This window comes from Aphidius gifuensis, linkage group LG3 (genome assembly GCF_014905175.1).
Source record: "Aphidius gifuensis isolate YNYX2018 linkage group LG3, ASM1490517v1, whole genome shotgun sequence".
NCBI classification, from domain to species: Eukaryota; Metazoa; Arthropoda; class Insecta; order Hymenoptera; family Braconidae; genus Aphidius; species Aphidius gifuensis.
Genome location: NC_057790.1, coordinates 19,584,179 through 19,605,093, shown reverse-complemented (window position 1 = coordinate 19,605,093; position 20,915 = coordinate 19,584,179). Strand labels below are relative to the sequence as shown.

At 22.5% G+C, this 20,915-nt stretch overlaps 1 protein-coding gene and 1 long non-coding RNA gene across 2 annotated transcripts; one reads left to right on the top strand and one right to left on the bottom strand.

Moving 5' to 3' along the window:
- Positions 1-125: 125 nt before the first annotated feature.
- Positions 126-1,124, bottom strand: LOC122851007 (suppressor protein SRP40-like). The gene is made up of 2 exons (XM_044150053.1): positions 1,040-1,124; positions 126-949 (listed from the first exon to the last, which is right to left on the bottom strand). The coding sequence occupies exons 1-2, from the start codon at positions 1,122-1,124 to the stop codon at positions 126-128; spliced, it is 909 nt and encodes a 302-aa protein (XP_044005988.1).
- A 1,459-nt stretch (positions 1,125-2,583) lies between these two features.
- On the top strand, positions 2,584-6,516 carry LOC122852527. The gene is made up of 5 exons (XR_006373829.1): positions 2,584-2,696; positions 2,783-2,892; positions 3,745-3,954; positions 5,924-6,082; positions 6,173-6,516. It is a non-coding gene; the product is annotated as an uncharacterized LOC122852527 (long non-coding RNA).
- Positions 6,517-20,915: the final 14,399 nt, after the last annotated feature.

Genomic DNA, 20,915 nt, shown 5'->3' with positions numbered 1-20,915 from the left:
TTTTTTTTTTTCTTTTTTAAAAGTAATTGTAATTAATTATATCTAAATTATGTAATTTTAATATTGTTATGCCAATTATGTTTGGTTTTTAATTTTAGCATTGTATGAAAATATAAGATTAAGCTTTAAAAACGTTTATACTCTTTTGAACAAATATAAGTTTGTGAACGAGGATCAAATCCAGCAATAGTATGACTAAATCTTGTTAATTCTTTGTTAATTAAATAAGAATGTCTAGCAATTTCAGCATTGACTAGTCTTATTTCATCAGCTGGTAAATCAGTATCACTTCGTAATTCTGACCATAAAATGCATATTTCATTAAGTGTTTTTCTTTCTTGAAGTGCAACAACTTCATGTAATTTTGCAACATCAATTGCACTCAAAGATAATAATGTTTCCTTTGTATCAGAATGACTTTTTGATTTTATTGAATCTGGAGAAGATTCATTTTCTGATGAAGATGTTGATGGACTTGCAACTTGATATGATTTTTCAGATGCACTTTTTATTGATGATGTTGTTGCTGTTTCAGTTTTGTCTTGTTCAATTGGTACATTTTCAACTTGAGTTGATGATGATTCTGAAGACGAAGATGATGATAATTCTGATTCTGATGAAGATGATGATTCTGAAGATGATTCTGAGGATGATTCTGAAGATGATGATGATGCTATTGGCTTTGTATTTTTTGTTGTTAATTTTTTGGCAACTTGACTCTTTGTAGATGCATTTGAAACAGCTGCTAATTTAACACGTGTATTTTTATTATTTTTCATTGTCAACTTTTTTGTTGATACTCTATTTGGTGGTGAATAATATTTATGACGTGGTATAACACTGGTTTTAAATGTTGGTCTTTGATTTTTATTTTCAGCTTTTTTTTTACGTTCTTTTTCTGCTTTCCACATCAATAATTTTGTCTTTTTGTTGACAACTGTCTCAACATCTAAAACAAAAACAATAATATTTATTGAAACAATTAATAAATTATTTTCATTTATTGATAATAATTAAAATTAATTATAATAATCATCACCTTTAACCTCGATACTGGAAGAATTTTTTTCCTCATGTTCACTTTGTTGTTGTTGTTCTGGTTGATTAATTATTGTAGATGACATTTTAATAGTTATAATAATTTAAACTCAATAATAATTATACTGTTTTAATTTATTGTTAATTACTAAACACTTAAAAATTTTCAATTTAACGTAACCACGTGTATGCTATCTTATTTTTTCTTGTTTGTTCTTGTTTATCTACACATGACCATGCAAGATGTTAGACGACACGTTTTTTTTTTTTTTTTCTCTCTCTTTATTTAACGGACAAATTTAAAAATCTCAGAAATCCCAGTTTTACCAAATATAAAGCTACAAAATTACTACAAATTTTATGGTTATTTATTTTTTAAAATCTAGGATATTTTAATTTTTCCCTTGAAAATTAAAGAAAAATAAATAAAAAATTGTAAAAAATAAACAAACAACACTAAATTCTTTTGCCAAAAGAAAATATTTATATATTTTATATTTTGTTGTAAATAACTTGTTAATAATAGAACAGTAAATTTGTTTGTGTGAATATAAACATTTACTAAATTATTTTTATCTAAAATAAACACACAAAAAAAAAAGATGATAATTTAATGAAAATTTAACAATAATTGCTTGTAACAAAATATTTTAACAAAACATAAATATTACTATTTTTATTAATTTATTGAAATAAAAACAATAATAATTATTTGAATAAATTGATGGGGATTACGAGAGCCATGACTCATCATAGAGCAAAAAAGTGGTCAAGTGCTTTTCAAGGTTTCTTTGAGGAAAAAAAAAAAAAGCGCAGAAGAGTGTGTTGAAGTGTGGATTTTATTAACGATATATGTCAACATGTATCTGGTCGTAATTGTTTTTTAATTATAATTATTAAGAAATTTTAATTTTACTATTTATAAAATTTATGATACTTTATCTATTGTTTATATTACAGATTTTTTCTTGGTGCCAACTGTAAAAAAAGCTGGACAATAATCAAATATAAAATATTGTGCAATCACTAAGATATTTGCTCTAAAAAATTTTACTCACTTGGCTTTGATATTTGTGACTCGACATAAATAAATAAATACCAAACAACTTGAATAAAAAGTTTATGAAAAACACAGCATTTATTTAATATTTTTGAAGAAATAAAAAGAGTATAATAATATGAGATAAATCATGATCTAGGTAACCAAAAAACAATACCAAATAACACAAAAAAAAAAAAAAATGACTACAAATTTTTAGAGGTAAAAATAAATTTGAGAAATAAAAAAACAACATAATAATAATGCAAAACAGAAGAAGATATAAAAATGAATGAAACATGAAAGAGGAGGTACTGAAACATAAAATCAACATGAATGCATTTCACATAACGAATAAATAAAAATCCCATCATGATAAAACTTATTTCGTCAAAATATCACCATCACTATACAAGTTAAAATAAATTTTAAATAACACAAAAAACCATTGAAAATATATGTACACATAATAGCTTGATTATTTTCATGAGTTTAAAGATTATTTACAATAAAATTAGCTACTTTTTGTGTGTTAAATAAAATGTAATACAACTTTAGCATTACAAAAGTTTTTACAACATAAAAATGGTCAAAATAAGACCTTGAAAATACCGACAAGGTTGAGTTTAAATTATCATATACATTTTGTTCATTTTGTCTTTATTATTGATGTGTAAAAAAATTAATTTACTTGTTAAATTTTAGGTCTAAATACAGCCAAGTATTGAATGTTGATCAACAAATAATAATAACATTTGTATGCAAAGAGAATTGTGTTGAGCATCTTCAGCATTGTCATCAGCATCATCATCAGAGTAAGTATCAACATTACCAATTTTATTGAGCCATCATTTTGACCTAGTTCATATTACTTTTGTTTTTTACTCATTCATTGTTATTCATTGTTAATCCACCCATCATATTTCGACCCACAAATTTTTTCTATTTAATCATAAATATATAATTTTTTCATCTAGACAAATTGGAGGACAAATGATCTCATAATTTATTGTTAAATATTCATCACAATATTATTAAAAATTAAAAACAGTAATAATTTATTAATAAACCTTGATTTCCAAGGTTTTATTATAAATTTTCTCTTTGTTTTTTTTTTTTTAAATTAAAATATAAATTATAAAAAATATATCAAGTAAATTAATTCAATGGATTATTATTATTTAAATAATAGTGATGTGTGATAAAAAGAAAAATATCATGCGATTGAGGGATATATTGAATGAACAGTGAGGGTTGTAAAAATATAAAAAAATAGAGAGAGGAATTGAGGGAGCATAAAAACATAGTGATATTGATTATTTACTTCAAGCAAACCACACCCTCATGAAGTTGTGTGTTCGACCCTTTTTTTTTTTACTGGTAAATTCAAAACCAAGATTTTTATTTTTTGGTTTCGTGATACCAAAGAAGTTCAAATTTCATACACTTGAATTATTTTTGTAAAAATAAATATATAACACTTTTTGAGTATAAAAATTGTGGGTGTTTTACTATAACGAAATAAATTTCGATTGGATAGTTTGTGATGCTGCGCAAAACAACCCCTATGGACCAGCCTTTTCATTAGCATTAAAGTCTCTGTAAAATAATCTATATTAATTTTCAATAATGTAAAATATTAATTTAATGTATATTGAATTTTTTAGTATATGAGTAGTGTGGTTCATCAACCTGATTTAAACGACATTGGTGTTTATTTGTAAGCAAGAGACAAGATTCAAAGACGGACAAATATGGTGAGACCGGTCGTGCTCAATCTGTCCCCACTGGAGAATTCTCCAAGTCGACTACTTTGGACACACTTTCAATGACACACCTCTGTTAGTTTTACACAGAAAGACTTGCTTCTCAAATAGGTAAGAAAATATATATAACACAAAAAATCATGAGACTTTAAATGTATTGTATATTCTTTTGAAATTTTTATATTTATTTTACAAGTAAATACACTTTTTTTTAAGTATAATGCTTACAGTTTTATCGATTACTAGAATAATATATTAGATTAAAAAAATGTGATGCAGCTGAAGTTGGATGAAAACAAATAAAAGAAGTTTTTGTATATAAATTTAAATGATCATTGCAGACAAACACGTAACTAAAAATATTCATTTATTTATTTATTATTAATTTATTTAACAATTTAAACTCATTTTATTATTTAGATACTTGTTTGATTATTATTATTGTTGTTTGTATATTTATTATCATATCATTTATCTTTTTTTCAATGATAATAATATATGTAATATTGATGATCTTGATGATTATAAAAAATGCAGCTGTTTATAAAAAAATCATAAACATACAGTTGTTTTTAATATTTAAATAAATAACATATATATATTTCAAGGTTGAAATTTTATAATTATTTATAATAAATATTTATTTTTATTTATGTCAAAATATATATTTATCTAAATGATTATTTATTACAAATATAATTTATTTATATTGATAGATTGAGAATAATATTTAATGAAAATTCCAGAATTTATTACACAGATTAAAAAATAAATAAATAAATAAATTATTAATTATTATATAAGTATATTTATTTATAAATAAAAAAACAACTTGAATTTAATTAACATATTATTTTAAATAAAAAAGTTATTTCTTTTTTTTTTTCTTTCTTTTATTTAAATGAAAAATAGTAATTTGAATTTATCTGAGGATATTATTTGAAGAGATAAATAGATAGTTAAGTTGTTATAAACGATACTTGGCATTTGTAGAGTAATTCATGTTGACATGAAAAAATGACGCCTCTGCTTGTCAAACGTTTCATGTTAAACATTATACATATAATTTTTTTTAAAGCATTTTTTTAGTTAGACATTTGCTGGATAGAAATTATATGCATGTGTAATAACTATTCAGGCATATCGATCGGTGTCTAATGATAGATTATATACAACCCGATTTGTTTCGTTTTTATTTTTTTATACTCTATAGCTAAAATAGCACAGCCTTGATTAAATAGAGAATTTTGAATTTGTACGTTTCCAACAATAAGAAGAATAAATTGAGAGACGGAATAAAAAAGTATATTGAAAAAATAAACATATACATTTATATTGTATATTAAAAAAAAAAAAAAGGATTATCATATGGGCATAATTTAAGCGCATCAATGCCGACGGAAGAGCTTGTTCCCTGATGAATATGGAGGCGTTGGACCTGGTGACCTCACTGGACGCATGCTCGTTGTTCTCATATATATATATACACCTTCTTGTGGGTAGAACTTCCAACAACATTACTTGCTTGTCTTCTATTATGTTGTGATATTTATAGACCGTCTGCAATACTTGAATTTTCTATCTCATTAAATTGTACAATTGTATATCATTACCCACCTATCTAAATATTTCACTAAACTTTTACTTACATAGTGTGTTCTCTTTTTACAATTTATTTTTATAATATTTTAAACTCAATGTTAATAATATTGAGTTTCTTATTAAATAAATGAATAAATAATTTTAGTAGAGTTAATAAGTTAAGTATTTTTATGTCGTTCTATTTAAATTTTTTTTGTGAATAATTACAATGACAATTATTGCCATTTGATTAACCTTTTAGTGCCTTTTAATCCGGATATTTTATACTTGATAATATTGGCATATCATACTGTTAAAAATTCTATTAATTTTTTTTTCCATTCAAATTTTTATTAATATATACATTTTCTTTTTTTAGTTGAATATCATGATAAATTGATTTGTTAAAGATAATTTTTTTTACTATTATTTTTACACCATCAATAATATTTTTACACTGCGTTAAATATTTTATAAATTTTACTAATTTCTGTTACAGCGGCTAAAAGAGAATTACAGGCTTGATCAGAGGTCTCTCAAAAGGTCGTTTTTATGTGAAAAATTTTACTCATGTAGTCGGCTTCAATCTCGTTCCACAAGATTTTCGATATTTTATTTCTATAAAAAATAAATAAAGATTGTACAAAAAATAAAATAAGTAAGGAAAAAAATATATTGATACTGCAAATTAGCATACATTTACAATAATTATAAAAATAATTATTATTTCTATTTATAAATTCTCCAGGTGTTTTTATCATATACAACGACAACAATTATTCAATGATTTATAATATATAACGACGACAATTTAAGAATTCAAAAAATAAAAAAGCAACATATTTTTTATAATATAATTATAAAATTTTTTCATATATTTTATCGAACCTTGAATATAGTTTTATAAAAATCGACGTGATGGTAATTCTTTTGAATGTCCTTATGTCGATGTTGAATATTAAAACTCATCATAGTCATGAATCTACAATTAATCATTTTATTTTTATTTGTACACCAAGGATTTACTTGAAGGCGCCACATTATTATTTTTATTTCTCATAAACGTTTTATAAAATAATTATAATGATTAATAATTACAAGACAAAAATACATATATAATAAATAAAAGAGTTTTAAAAAAGGAAACTATTTAACTAACGTTTTTTTTTTTTTTGAAAAAAAATGACACAGTGAAATATTGATGTTAGTTTTTGATAATAAAATATAAAATGAAACACCTGAAATAATTGTAGTGCTCGACACATTATACTTCGTGGCTCATTTATTCTCAACCAACCAACCGTAAAAATAAATAAAATATATAATTATAATAATCAAATAAAAATGATGATAAAAAAAAAAAAATTATATTTATGATAGAACAACGAATAAAGTATGATAATAAAATTAATCTGGACAATTTAAATCACCATGATTTTAAAATACGAAAAAAAAATAACTTTTTTTTTATTGAATTTCTTATTATTGTAAATAAATTTTTGTTAATTTAATAAAACTAAAATAATAAATTAAATTATGTTTTTCATAAAATTAGATAGTTATTATACAAAAAAAAACAATTAAAAAAAAAAGTAAAATTGATTTTTTTTAAATATACGTAAATAGTAATTTAAAAATAGAAAACCAGTATATTTTTTTAGGGAAGAAATTTATAAAAAATATTGAATGTATGTGTTCATAGACCATGAAACTTGTATATGCTTGATTATATTACATTGAAATAGTATTTGTCATGAGCAAAATGCAGTAGCATGCAATTTTATTTTAAATATTTATAATATATTCTTTGTGTACATATTGAGAGTGTACATGTACACAACAAGTAAATGCACAAATATATATTTATATAAAATTCAAACACGATAATTCGTGACCTTTTCATTCTTCTTTGATTGCAATCGAATTTATAAACACTTATATACACACATACCACATATGGAACAATACAAAATCCAACAAAACTAATTTTGAATTTAAAAAAAAAAAAATCACTGTAACAATTTATATTTAATTGAAAAAATATATATTTTTTTCATTTCAATTATTAATTATTATAAATTAAAATTAATCATTAATACAATTAAAAATAATTATCTAATTTATAATATTTATTTAGAATTTGAAGTAATTATAAAATTCTATTTAAAAGTTAATTTTTATTTTCATCATTTATTAAAAGGTAATATAATGAATTTAATTGTTAAAAGGTATATCTTTTACAATTGAAAAGAGGATTAAAAAAAAGCTTATAAATTATTTATAATTAAAGTAAATATACATAAATAAAAATTGAATAAAAAAATTAATGATACATGTTAATTAAATTAAAGTTATCAATTAAATATAAAAATAATATATAATCAGTAATGAAAAATGTATATAATTATTTAAAATAAAGTATAAAAAAAAAGGGTTTATATTTGATGAGGAATATGAGGAATATTATAGAATATGATCCCATCAAAAAAAAGTTAGATTGAATATATTAAACATATAAATGACAAGGTACATTGAAAATGTTTCACTTGTTGGATGCAAGTGCATGAGTATATTTAATTTTATATTTTTTATATTTATTGAATTGTGTATGTATGTGAGTATTAATATATAAAATAGTACTTATATGTGCTGACCACTTTGTGATCAGTACGTGTTGGTCCATATAATATGACAGGTTTTAACATGGTAAAAATCCTTGCTGGTCATGCGAAAGTTGAGCACGCCACATCAAGCAACAGTTTGAAAGATGAAATATATATAACAAAATATATAAAAACCTTTATAAAAAATATATTGGCATAAGAAAAAATCAAGATTTTATATGCACACAACATCATGGTGTCCATATTAAAAAATATAAATTTATTTATTTTTTTTCATAATGCATTTTAAGCTATAATCCAAAATGGATTTGTCATTTTAATTTTACAACAGTCATATGGATAATATTAATAATAAATATATACATATAATAATAATTTAAATTCAGTATAAATTATGCTATTTGAATTTAAATAGTAAAAAAAATATTAAATTATTAAAATTGTTTGGTCAAGTTCAAGTATAAAAGGTCATTTAATTTATGATATATACGTTAAATTTAATTTTTATTTTGTATATAAATTTATCCAATTACTATTTGTTAGTAAAAAAAATAACAAAGAAATATTAAATTTACTATTCAGTTAATGAGGATCATAAAAACATCAATTTTTGTTTTTTTTTTTTACTTTAATTTTAACTACTTATAGAAGGAAAAAATTATTTCTATAAATAATTTAATTATAAAAATTTAAACACAATATATCATTTTTAAAATTTGCAATCTTTGTGAAATAATTTCAATTGTATTTTATTTTTAAGTTTATTTTTTCCCATTAATTTAATGATATACATAAAATAAAAAATTCACATGCAATGTACATCATGTTGTAAACCGCAAATCGAGCATATTTAACCACAAGATGTACCTGCTATTCAACAGCACTGAAAAATAGATCAAATAACAAACTGATTTTAAATAAAAATAATTATTTTTTATATAAATAATAATAATTTATAGAGATATAAGTAAACTTGATGATGAAAAAATAAAAAAAAAATGAAAATTGAAAATGATATATAAAATAATTAAAAAAATGAAATAGTCAATTAAATATATTATAAAAGTAATTAATATGAATTTATGGACAGCTTCTGATGGGACATTTATTTTATTTTTTTTTTTTTTGCATTGGTTTTCTTGCCAGGGTGAGTTCATTGACTGGATCCAAGTCCGATACGAGCTAAAAGCGAACCAGACCGGTTGGTTTTTCAACTTTCTTGGTTCATCTTTTCCCTTTTTTTTTTTATTTCAAATTTTTTTTTTTATCTTGTATTCGTCTTTCATCCCGCCTCTTTAAGATCTCACCAGCATAAAAAGCCTGATGTCGATTCGTAATCTCTTGAAGCAAAAAGATCTCCAAAATTTAGTCTTTTTTTTTTTTTTTCTTTGTTCATTTTATCGCTCTTATTTTTAGATAGCATCATATTTTCACTCAAAATTCATATTTATCTTATCAAATTCAATATTGTTATCTCAAATTAGTCGAAGAAAAACCTTCAAAAATTCAGACCCTATCATAAATTCTTTTTTTTTTTTTTTAAATATAGTTTTTACAAACATAAAAAAAAATAGAAATAAAAATCCATCATGAGTAAATTTTTTTTATCTAGTTCTAGTTTTAAACGGGAAAAAAAAAAAATATTATCATTGTGTAGAATAATTTATGGTTTTAATCCAAAAAAAAAAAGATAAATATGAGTAAATATTTTTGCATTACATAAAATATTATCTTATCTTAAATGAAGTTTACTGTTGTCCTAAGTAAAAAATCACATTGAAATGTTTATTTAATATTTGTTTCTGTGTGTTTTGTATCTAGAGGCATTTATAATATATACTAACTTCCTAGTTGAGATGAAATTGTGTCATATATTGTTCGCCTATACTTCAATTCAAAGTGCGCTAATTTAACCATGAAAATTAAACTACTTTTCTTATCAATTGTATTAATGATAAGACTTTGATAATGTCAACTAAAATTTATATTTGAGATTCTTGCACGCAATACCATTAAACCATCAACTTTATATATTCACAAATATTTAGACCTTTCGAAGGTTGACTTCAATATACACAAAAGAAAAAATAAAAAAAATTAATGAAAAATATAAAAATGTAAATGCTAAAAATTAAATGTTAAATGTACATTATCAAATATTAAATTAACATTTTTGTTTTATAAATGTTAAACATTTATTTTTACATTTATTTTAATATAGCGCAAAAAATAAATAAATTAAACACTTGCATTTTTAACATATTTTTGATATTTTTAATTCAACCATAAAAAATATATTTAAAAAAGTGAAATTATATTTTTATTATGTCGTACAAAAAAGGTCATTGTTTTTTTAAAAATTTTATATATATTTGTTGTAGCCGTCATTGGCCGTTGATATAAATTGTGGGCAAAAACTAGGTCACACGCGATTTCTTGACAGTCTCCAATTCAACCCCCAACCCTTGTTTTGTGGTCTGGCTTCAACACTGGCGCCCTTATCGTTGCTCAAGCCTTTGACTATCCTATATATATACAACCCTTAACTATAAACATATTTCTTGGTAATTTTTTTTATTCATTTCTTCAAAGCCCTTTCTCTCATTTGGACTTGGACTTTTTTAAATTTACATTTTTTTTCTCTCTCACCACCATCATCCAGTTTATTATTCATTTTTTTATATTTTATTTTTTTTTAGCTTTTGCAAGAAACACGCTATTGCAAAGAAAAAACCCTAATCAAAGCGATAATATACTCATTTTATACATCACTATATATATATCGGATTATAATCTTTTTTATTTTTCATTTAATTTATTTATTTTATCCTTTTTTTTCATTATTATTATATTTATATGGTTTGGAGTTTCTATCATGAAACGCCCATTTTTATTGTGAATTATTGTTTTTATTAATTTATTTCTAATGTGATTAAGATTTTTTCAATAGACAATTTTCTATGGTTTTTATTTCATTTAAAATAAATAGTAATTTGGTTGTTAGAAATATTTTTCTTCTTTTTAATTTACTTGGCTTTTCATTGTTTTTATTTTTTTATATTATACTCATCTTATGACGAATACATCATATATATACTTTTATCGAAATGCATATAGAAATTTCCTACTGAGAATCGAAACATTTATTTTATTTTTTTTACATAAGGTTTTAAATAAAAAAAAAGTAATTGATTTCTACATATGAAAAATGGTCAATTTTATGCTATCAACGTCGATCACCACCCAACTAGACATTTTATTCAAACATATATCTTACTAATACATTATGGAATTTAATGAATGCAGTCTCTTCACATTTATTTTATTTTTTTTTTACATGCATTCAGTGGCTAGCATCATAAGCATCATCCAAAAGATATTATCAAAAAGAAAATAAATGAATAAATAAACAAAATATATAAAAAAAAAAAAAATTAAAATATCCCATAAAAAGTATAGCATTATTTTCACCTATCTATATAACGAATGAAATATAATTTAAATAAAATAAATCCATACGAAATTATTTATTTTTTTTTTTTTGCATTTTAAAATATAAATAAAATTTTATATACGGTTCAAGTTTAAGTTCATGTGTTGGTTGGACAGTTGAGCTATCGTGTTGAGGTCATCTTGAATAATATAAATTTATATGGTTTCTTAAGAATCCTTATCGAAAAAAAAAAAAAAATTAAAAAAAAAAAAGGAAAAAAACGCTTTGGCTAATATTCAACATCAAACATCATTACTAGTATATTATTATTATTTATTGTCAGTAATATAAATTAAATATATTTTATTAAAGAAAAATTTTAACAAAAGATTTCTATAGAAATTTTTAAATCGTTAAGTCAATAAAGTCTTACAGCTTTTATTTTAAATACCGAGTGAATTCAATTTATGTTTTTCATCAATAATTAATAATTATTAATTTTTTTTTTCCCACATGTAGATAGGTATTTTTTTGTATGTTGAAATCAAATAAGGATGATCAATCATCAACTCATCTTTTTTTAAAAAACGCGGTTCTCTTGCTTTCAGCTTTCCTTGCTCGTGTCCACTTCAAACTCAGCTTGATTTACTCGAAACAAGTGTCACGGTAAATTTATATTTAACTGTACAACTGTGAAGTTTTTTTTTTTTTATATATGCAGAAATACTTTATAGGTGTGTTGGTAATTTAATTTTTTTTTTTTAAAGAAAGATATTACACGAAAGAAAATTTATATTAAATTTTTGTAACAATATATTTTATTTCTCGACATATAAAGAAACTTAATTAGAGATATTAATATGTTAAATTTATTTATATTTGTCTTGTATAATTGTCGAATAATTTTGGGAGAAAAAAATGTAAATAAATTGCTATAATATACAAATTTTCGTCATATATCTGAATTATTTGTCTATAAAATATTGTAAAATATATATACAGTTATGTATATTTATAGAAAGTTGAATAAAAAATAGTATTTCCATGACCAATGGCAATTTCATTGAAATAAAAAAATAATATAATACCACATTACAATTTTAACGACTATTCGTGAATTTCTAAAAGATACATATCTTCATTCTTATATATTTTTGGTTAATAAAAAACCAATAAAATTATTTTTTTTAATATTTTTTATTTAATCATTAAGTTCAATAAAATATTAATATTGAATATAATTATTTTTTATTGATTGAAAAAATAAATTTTGTGAACAGGTAAAATTGAATTAATTTAGTCTATTTTTTTCTTTGCTATTGTTCAAGTTTTTTTTATAAAAAAAAATATAATATTTAAGCTTAATCAGTCTTTGATTCGTTGCTGATAATAAAATATTTTCTAGTTTAATTTTCAGTCAACTTTAGCATGTTATTCAGTTGATATTAAAATTTAAAAAAAAATGATATAATATATAATTGTAGCAAGAATGATGAAGGGTAGTTGCTAGGTGAAATAAAAATAAAAAAAAAAATTGCCCTCAAGAGTTTGCCACACCTTGATGAAACGTAAGTTCGTAATTGATTGAACCGCACCCTGAAATAGAGGGTGTTGTTAAGAGTATAGTCTATTTTTTTATTATTATTTATATATACATTATACAAGTTAGATTTTCATCATTCAAAACACGCAAAATCATTTTTCATTTGACTGTTTAAAACCATTGTATATAAAAGTGTAAAATTGCAATGTCAAATGATAAAGAAAATAAAAAATAAATAACAAAAAAAAATTCTAAAATCATTTTAATAAAAAATAAAATATTAAAAAATAAATAACTATCAAGATCTTTTTTTTTTTTTTTTTCATCAATGACCAAATTGTGACCATAAATAAATGGCATGCCCTTGTATGGTTCACATGTGCAAATGGTAATATAATCGAAACGAAAGCCCAAGGCTCATTTTGACTCATAAACCAACAAATATATATATATATTAAATTTTCAAGAAAGTATATAGTATAAAAGTGAGTAATTTTTAAAACTAACGTGTAGAATTAAAATAATTATATTAAAACCAGGTAAAAAAAAAAAACGCATTTACTGTGAAATAAAAATTTATCAATATTATTACTCATAATTAATTATCAAATAAATTATTTATAAAATTTTTTACCAATGATTATTGAGCAAGTAAATTTACTTGTTAAAAAGAAATTAAAATTGAGTATATAATAAAAATACGTATATAGGTTGCAACTTGTCTTTCAAAAAATTTAAGAATAAAACTTGTTGTTTGACCAGCTGCCACAAGTACCCCTCTGCATTTTGTATTTAATTTCGACAAAAACTCATGAATTTTTCTGTTTTATTTCATCAATTTGGTACTTTAATTTGTTATATGTATATCCAGAAAAATATAGATGTCTCATGGGTAATCATCTTGTCTTACATACTGTATATGAACTCAAATACTTTTGTCAGAGAAATTACAATATATTTTCAACTTGGCCAATACAAATATATTTCACACAACTGTATCGACTGGTTTATATTTTTATATTATTATTTATTTTTATTTTACCCACACTGTATTATAAATATATACATATACAAATAATCCCTTTTTATATAATGCCACTTTCTCAGGTGTTACGGATTATCTTTAATATATTTCGTCTAAGGATGAATACTAGGTTTAACTGGTAGAAATTAAAATAAATAACCAAGAAATAATATTTGAAAATAAAATACAACAATTTAGCATTAATTTTAATGAGGCTTCAATATTTTTTATATATACAATTTTTTATGAATAAATTTCATAACAGCTGAATGTAAAATAACATCCTAGATAATATTTATTTAAATAATAAAAATAATATTTTTTTATTTGGTTTATATAAGAATAACTAAACACTGAAGTTTATCAAATATTTATTTTGATTAAAAATTATATTTAGAAATTATTATTTTTGAATAAACTCATTAAGTATATCTTTCGATGTTTTATCAAAATAAAAAAATATAATTTTAAATTAGTTTTTGAATAGAAAAATAAAATATTATTATTATTAAAAAATTAATTAATATATGTAATATAAAAATAAAGTAGTTATATAAAATATATAACAAAATCAAAAAATAGTTTTATTTTCTTGCACGAAATTTGTGCCAAGGTTTCGATTGATTGTGCTATGAGAATTGTGCTAACTTAAAATGGGTTCACAAGTCTTTTTCATGGAGAGAAAATTATTATACTATATGGTCGTTGCTTTATTCTATTTAAAGACGATGAAAAATAGAATAAAAAAAAAATTTGGAATTTGCCACGAGAACGTGTACAAAACCTTGATGTGAAATTTGACTTGGTAACGGATGATGGGTGTAATTAACAAGTGAACATTGTATATCATGATCACAGCTGTTTACACAAACTCTTAAATATATATATAAAATTTAATTTAAAAAGTATAAAATAATTTTTAGAAATTTAATTTTTTCATGGCAATAATATATTATATTTATAAAAAATAAATAAAAATAAAGCGACGACAAATTTTTGCATGAATGAGAACCCTCAAAATTCAAAATTGACAGGAAATATATATAGCCTTTTCTTTTCCCTGTCAGGACACACCATGAAACTTCCGGTTTCTTCATTTTTTTTTTTTTTTGCTGGCTAATGTTGAACCCCCAGAATTAATTCCATGCTCGGTATATAACGATAATATACAACACATTTGCAAGACAGAAGGGCAAGGGATGGGCTGTACTATTGAATAATAAATATGACCATGGTCAATGACCCAATAAAAAACCGGCACTCCATTTCAATGCACTCGCTAAAAATGAATCCAATCACTATCAACAATAAATCGAGTAAATTTATACGAGTTATTTTTTTTCCTTTTAAATTTCTTCAATCACAAATATACAAAACTTGATGATCAAATTATTATAAAACTTGTCATGGAAATTAACTAAAATTTTTCTATTAAATCAATTACATGTAAGAGTAAAAACCTGCCAAAATTAATCAATAATAATAATTAAATAAATAAATAGAAATTGTGGTTTAATTTAATTGCTATTCATTTGATTTTTTATTTATTTTAAATCAAGTCAGTGCTTGATGAATAGTGATTTGGCTAAATAGACTTTGGATGTATACTTTTCACGTCCAACCATTCACGATGATGATCCCCATCATCATCATCATGTTGCCAGGGCTAACGATATCCTCAATTCAAAAAAAAAAAAAATCATTTATATATAGAAAAAATATATTCATCAATATGTTATTACTATTATTGCTGTATTTTTTATTATATATATTTAAAAAATAAAACTTGCCTTATTGAACGTTGCAGAATAAACCGGAAGGGATACAACCAACGTTGTATACATACCACATATATTTTTTTTTATAAATATATATATATGTTGTTACATCTAATCCCTGATCGTGTATACCTGCTATATAAATTTTAACGTACATTTTTATTAATATACGTAAGCCAGACGTGACTCTATTCGACATTTATAGTACTTCCGTTTGAAATACAGTATCTTGATGCTGTGAATATAATTATAAAAAAAAAAATTTATTTTTATATAAATTTTAAAATATATCGATATTATCTGAATTATTATTTTTCAAATTTTTTTTTTTTTTTTTTTCAAGTCAATTATTATGTGTGTATATACTTTTTTTTTAATCTAGATTATTTTGAATATTTTATTAAATGTGTTAAATTATATTTTAAATTTAATTTAAAATAAATTATATACACACCTGATATAAACACTTGTATTTGATTATAGTCGCGACAAATATATACCCTATTTTATATATATGTAAATTATCTTTCACATTTCTAATCATAAAAAATTGTTGTATATTTTTTAATATTTTTTTTTTTTTTTCTCTTTTTTGTGAAAGAGACATGGTCGGCAGTAATTTGAGCAGCTTCTGTTTACTTTAAAAATTTATTTTTTTTTCTTAAACTATTTTATGCTCGTCGAAGAGAAAGAAAGAGAAAAAAAAAAAAAAAAAAAGATAAACTATATACTGCTTCGTCTAAAATTATCCGACCACCGCGATTTTTATATTTTATATTTTATTTTTAGGTATATATATGGCTTGATGTGCAAGGTAAGGCACTACTCGTTATCCTGTTATATAACACATAAATGCTGTTTTAAAAGTGTCGAAATTTCATGGGCCACACGTGGTGCTACTGGTTAAGAAAAAAAAAATTATAGTCGACAGATGTAAGTTGAATTTTCGACAAATAAATTTATTTTATTATAATTTAAATATGTTCAAAGGATAGATATTCATTTGGAGTTAATATTTTAGTATTTATTCACAAAAGCCATCTTGATACATCGAAATTTGAGATTTGAATATTAAAATGACTCAATGATGGTGTGTAGAAAGTGATACACACAAAAAGAGACGAGGCAATCTGTAAATATATATATATATCAATATCAACAGGGAGTGGAATCAAAAATAGTATATGTAATGAAAAATAAAAAAAGTATAACAGGATGATGAGAAAGAGGTGATGGACGCATGATGCCCTTGTTGAGGGAGCGGCTTTAACATCAAATAATCAAACAACAAAACCATCGAGCTACATATCAACTAGCTTATATCGACTCATGTCTCGATACGCTCTGTCTATTGGAAAAAATAAATAAAAAAAAGAAATGAAATTGAATAGGAAGTACTACAACAGTTATTTGAGTAAAAAAAAATAAAATAAAATAATCTCAATGTATATACATTAAAAAATCTGAAATTATCAAATTTTATTTTTTTTATTATTTATTTTTACAATATAAAAATATATATATGAATTTATGTAGCGTCTTGGATGCATTTTGGAGCAAATATATATATGAGGGGTGAGCTGTGGAAAGGTCAAGGGAAAAAATTAAAATAATAAAAAATGGTCATATGAGAAAGAGGGAGATATTTGTGTGGACTCCTGGAGCGAAAACACATGTGTTTTACACGTGTTATATGCCACTCGAATCTTCTATGTAGCCAACCTCAGTAACTGAATTTACAATAAGAAAAAAAAAATTATATAAATAATATTTAAAAAAAAAAAATACATTTATAAGTGAGAGACCCTTTGGTCCTTCCCCTCAATTCAAAACAGTTGGGTATGCCATGTCACCACCGCATGTGCAGACAATGTTCTTTAATTGCAAATTTTAAATCTAAAAAATTTTCAACGGTTAAATTAAGTATATTATTGTATTTTGTTTTAATATTTTTATATAATTTTTTGTTTTTATATTTCGTAAAATATATATTTCTTTTATCTAACAGCTTTTTTTTTTTTTTTTTTGGTAAAACCCTTTTTATTATTATTGTTATTATGAAAAATATTACGTGTTTAATTTTTTTTAATCTCAAAAATGCCTGGAGCAGTAGTTTGATTTTTTTAAAATCTTTTTTTCAACTTTATACAAAATCCTTGCGTGAGTTGTTCACTTGAAGAAACATGAGTTTTAAAACTAAAAATGTGAATCTCGATAAATGAATTTTATTAGTATAGTTTGTGACTGAGATTAAAATCAATTTAAAAATTTTAATTGAGTTAAAAAATAATAATATTTGAATATATAAATTTATATACTGTTTAAATATATTTAAAAAAAATTTAATTTATTTATTTTTCAACAACAAATTATTTTGTTTCGCATCAAAAAATTCATCATCTGATTATTGCAATTTTTTTAATTCATTCTCCATTGTACATACATGTAAATATAATAGTACTTCATAAAATTTAACTCAAAATTGCATGTAATTTGTTAATTATTTATGAACAAAATATTCTCTATAAAAAAAAAAAATTTGACAAGTCAAAAAACAAAAATTACCATAATTTTTATAATAAAATATAAAAATTATTTATCATTAAAATATAATGATAATAATTTAAAGATAAATAATATAAAAATTAATAAATAATGCTTGAGGATAAACATGAAACAGTAAGTCGATGTATAGGGTAGTTGCTTGTGCCAAGTTCACAAAATTGATGCACTACATGAAGTCCATGTAGATTGTACTGCTCGTTACGGGACATTAAATGAAATTGCCAAGGCGTTTAGCCTCGCGGGAATGATATACAAGAAAAAAATAAAATACCACACACATTAATATTACAGCAGATAATGTATCGATACACATACTCTGCATTGCATACCCAAATAAAAATAAATAATAAAAAAAAAAATACATGCGACACATACAATCAAGATAATAATCAAAATGTACTAAATAAAAATAAATAAAATAATAAATACTCGTATATTATTTATATGGTAATTAAAGTAACATCTTTTGTGTTATCTCATTTGATCAAAATAATTTTGATAAATTATATTTAAACTTGAATATCAAAAAATTCATAGAAATTTATTTAATTAACTTTTTAATATATTATTCATTTATTTATTTATAATAATAATAACACATATGGAAAATTAAATTTTTATATTTTAAATTTACTCTTAATAATATTCTTCATAAAATATATACAGTCACATTATTATAAGTATTTAATTTACACACGTGGCATAGATTTGTATTTTAAAAAAATTATTTAAAAATAGCTGAATATATTAATTTTAACACAAGCCATCGGATATTTAAAAATATAAATAAACCTGAACATAAATCCATGTTAAAAAAAAAATAGTAATAATAAATAATTTCAAGATATAAAGGGTGTCAAGTTGAGAAAATTAAAATGATTTTATTTTTATTTTTTTATTCTGGTTTTTATTTTGTTCATTTTGTTGCGGATAATATAATGATGTACTTGATTTTTTTTTATTTTGTATATATATAATATATATATTTATTTAACGTGTACTCTTTGTACTGAATATTCTCACGTGGTGTCTTATATTTTATTTATTTATTTTTTTTATTAAGAAACACACGAGGTGAATCGTGTACATGCTAAAACACCCTCAGGACACTTTCATTTCGTTTCGCCTTTTTTTTTTTTTTTTTTTTTCGCTGTTTGTCATGTTACTTGCTGAGTACATAGTGTATGTAATTTTTTTTTTTTTACTTTGCATGTGTTACAGGGATTCTAGGATGGTGGGGTTGATAGCTGATGGTGTTCAAAGAGTCATGAAGTTCATGAGAGAATTCATGTTTGTCATTTTCACACCCATAGATCATCATCAACTTTAAAAATCATCCTGCACAAGTAACAAACGCTCCATTGAATCAATAAATTATTTTTATTATTCAAAGAAAAAAATGTTTTAAACAAAAAAAAACAAATCGAATCAATAAGCAATTAAATATCGATGTCTAAATTTTTCATTTCTAAATATCAATTGGAAATTAATAATAATATTAATAAACAATATCAATTAATAATTTGCTGTTATAAAATTTATTTATTATTTGTTTTTATAATTTAAAAAAAAAAAGTATACTCAGTAATATATTTGTAAACTATCGAAGTATATAATAAAATGTATATACTCTTGTTAAATGGGCCACCTTCATGAATCGACACGCGATCAAATGTCTGGATAAAAAAATAACACGATCATCATACATACATGTACATGAAAAAATATTTTATATAAATTTGTAATAAAAATGTCGAATATATCGCATGTACACTGTATATATTGCGTGATATTCTTCAATAATCGAATATTTTTTTTTTGGCCAAAGATTGTTGCGAGAAAAAAATTGTTTTAAAAATATATATATCTATATATATTTTATATTTATAAATGGTATATATTTATTAGAGCTCGTGAAAACATGAAAACCAAGGTTAATTAAAGCAACTCGTGTGCGGCCAATCAAAGTGCAATTCGTATTTACCAAAGTATATTATCGCAAGCGTCTACAGGACACATTCAGATCGTTACGCTTTCAAATTACAATTTTTTTTTTTTTATTATCTTTTTCTTTACTTTTTTTATCCACACTTTAATTAGCAATATAAATGATTGTCGAGATATTCTTGATTTTAGATATGCAGCAACAAAACCACTGTCCTCAATTTGTCCATTTTTTTTATTTTTTTTTATTATTTTCATGTCAGATTTAAATTGCAAAAGAATTATATAAAAAAAAGAAAAACTATATTTATAATAAAATTCAATTTACAATAGCTGCTATATTTATTTGATAAATAAAAATACTTGAATAATATTTTTTAGAATTTAATAATGCTATATGGATAAAATTTCAACATTAAGATTTGAATCAGATTTTGTTTATCTATTATGAAGTGTTGGTTTCATTTCGATGTTGACCAAATTTTATTGTGATATATTTCGAAAGAATGTTATGCTCATTTTTTATCATGAAGAAAAAAAATTTTTTAAAATATAATAAACTGATTAAATTGATTAAGAT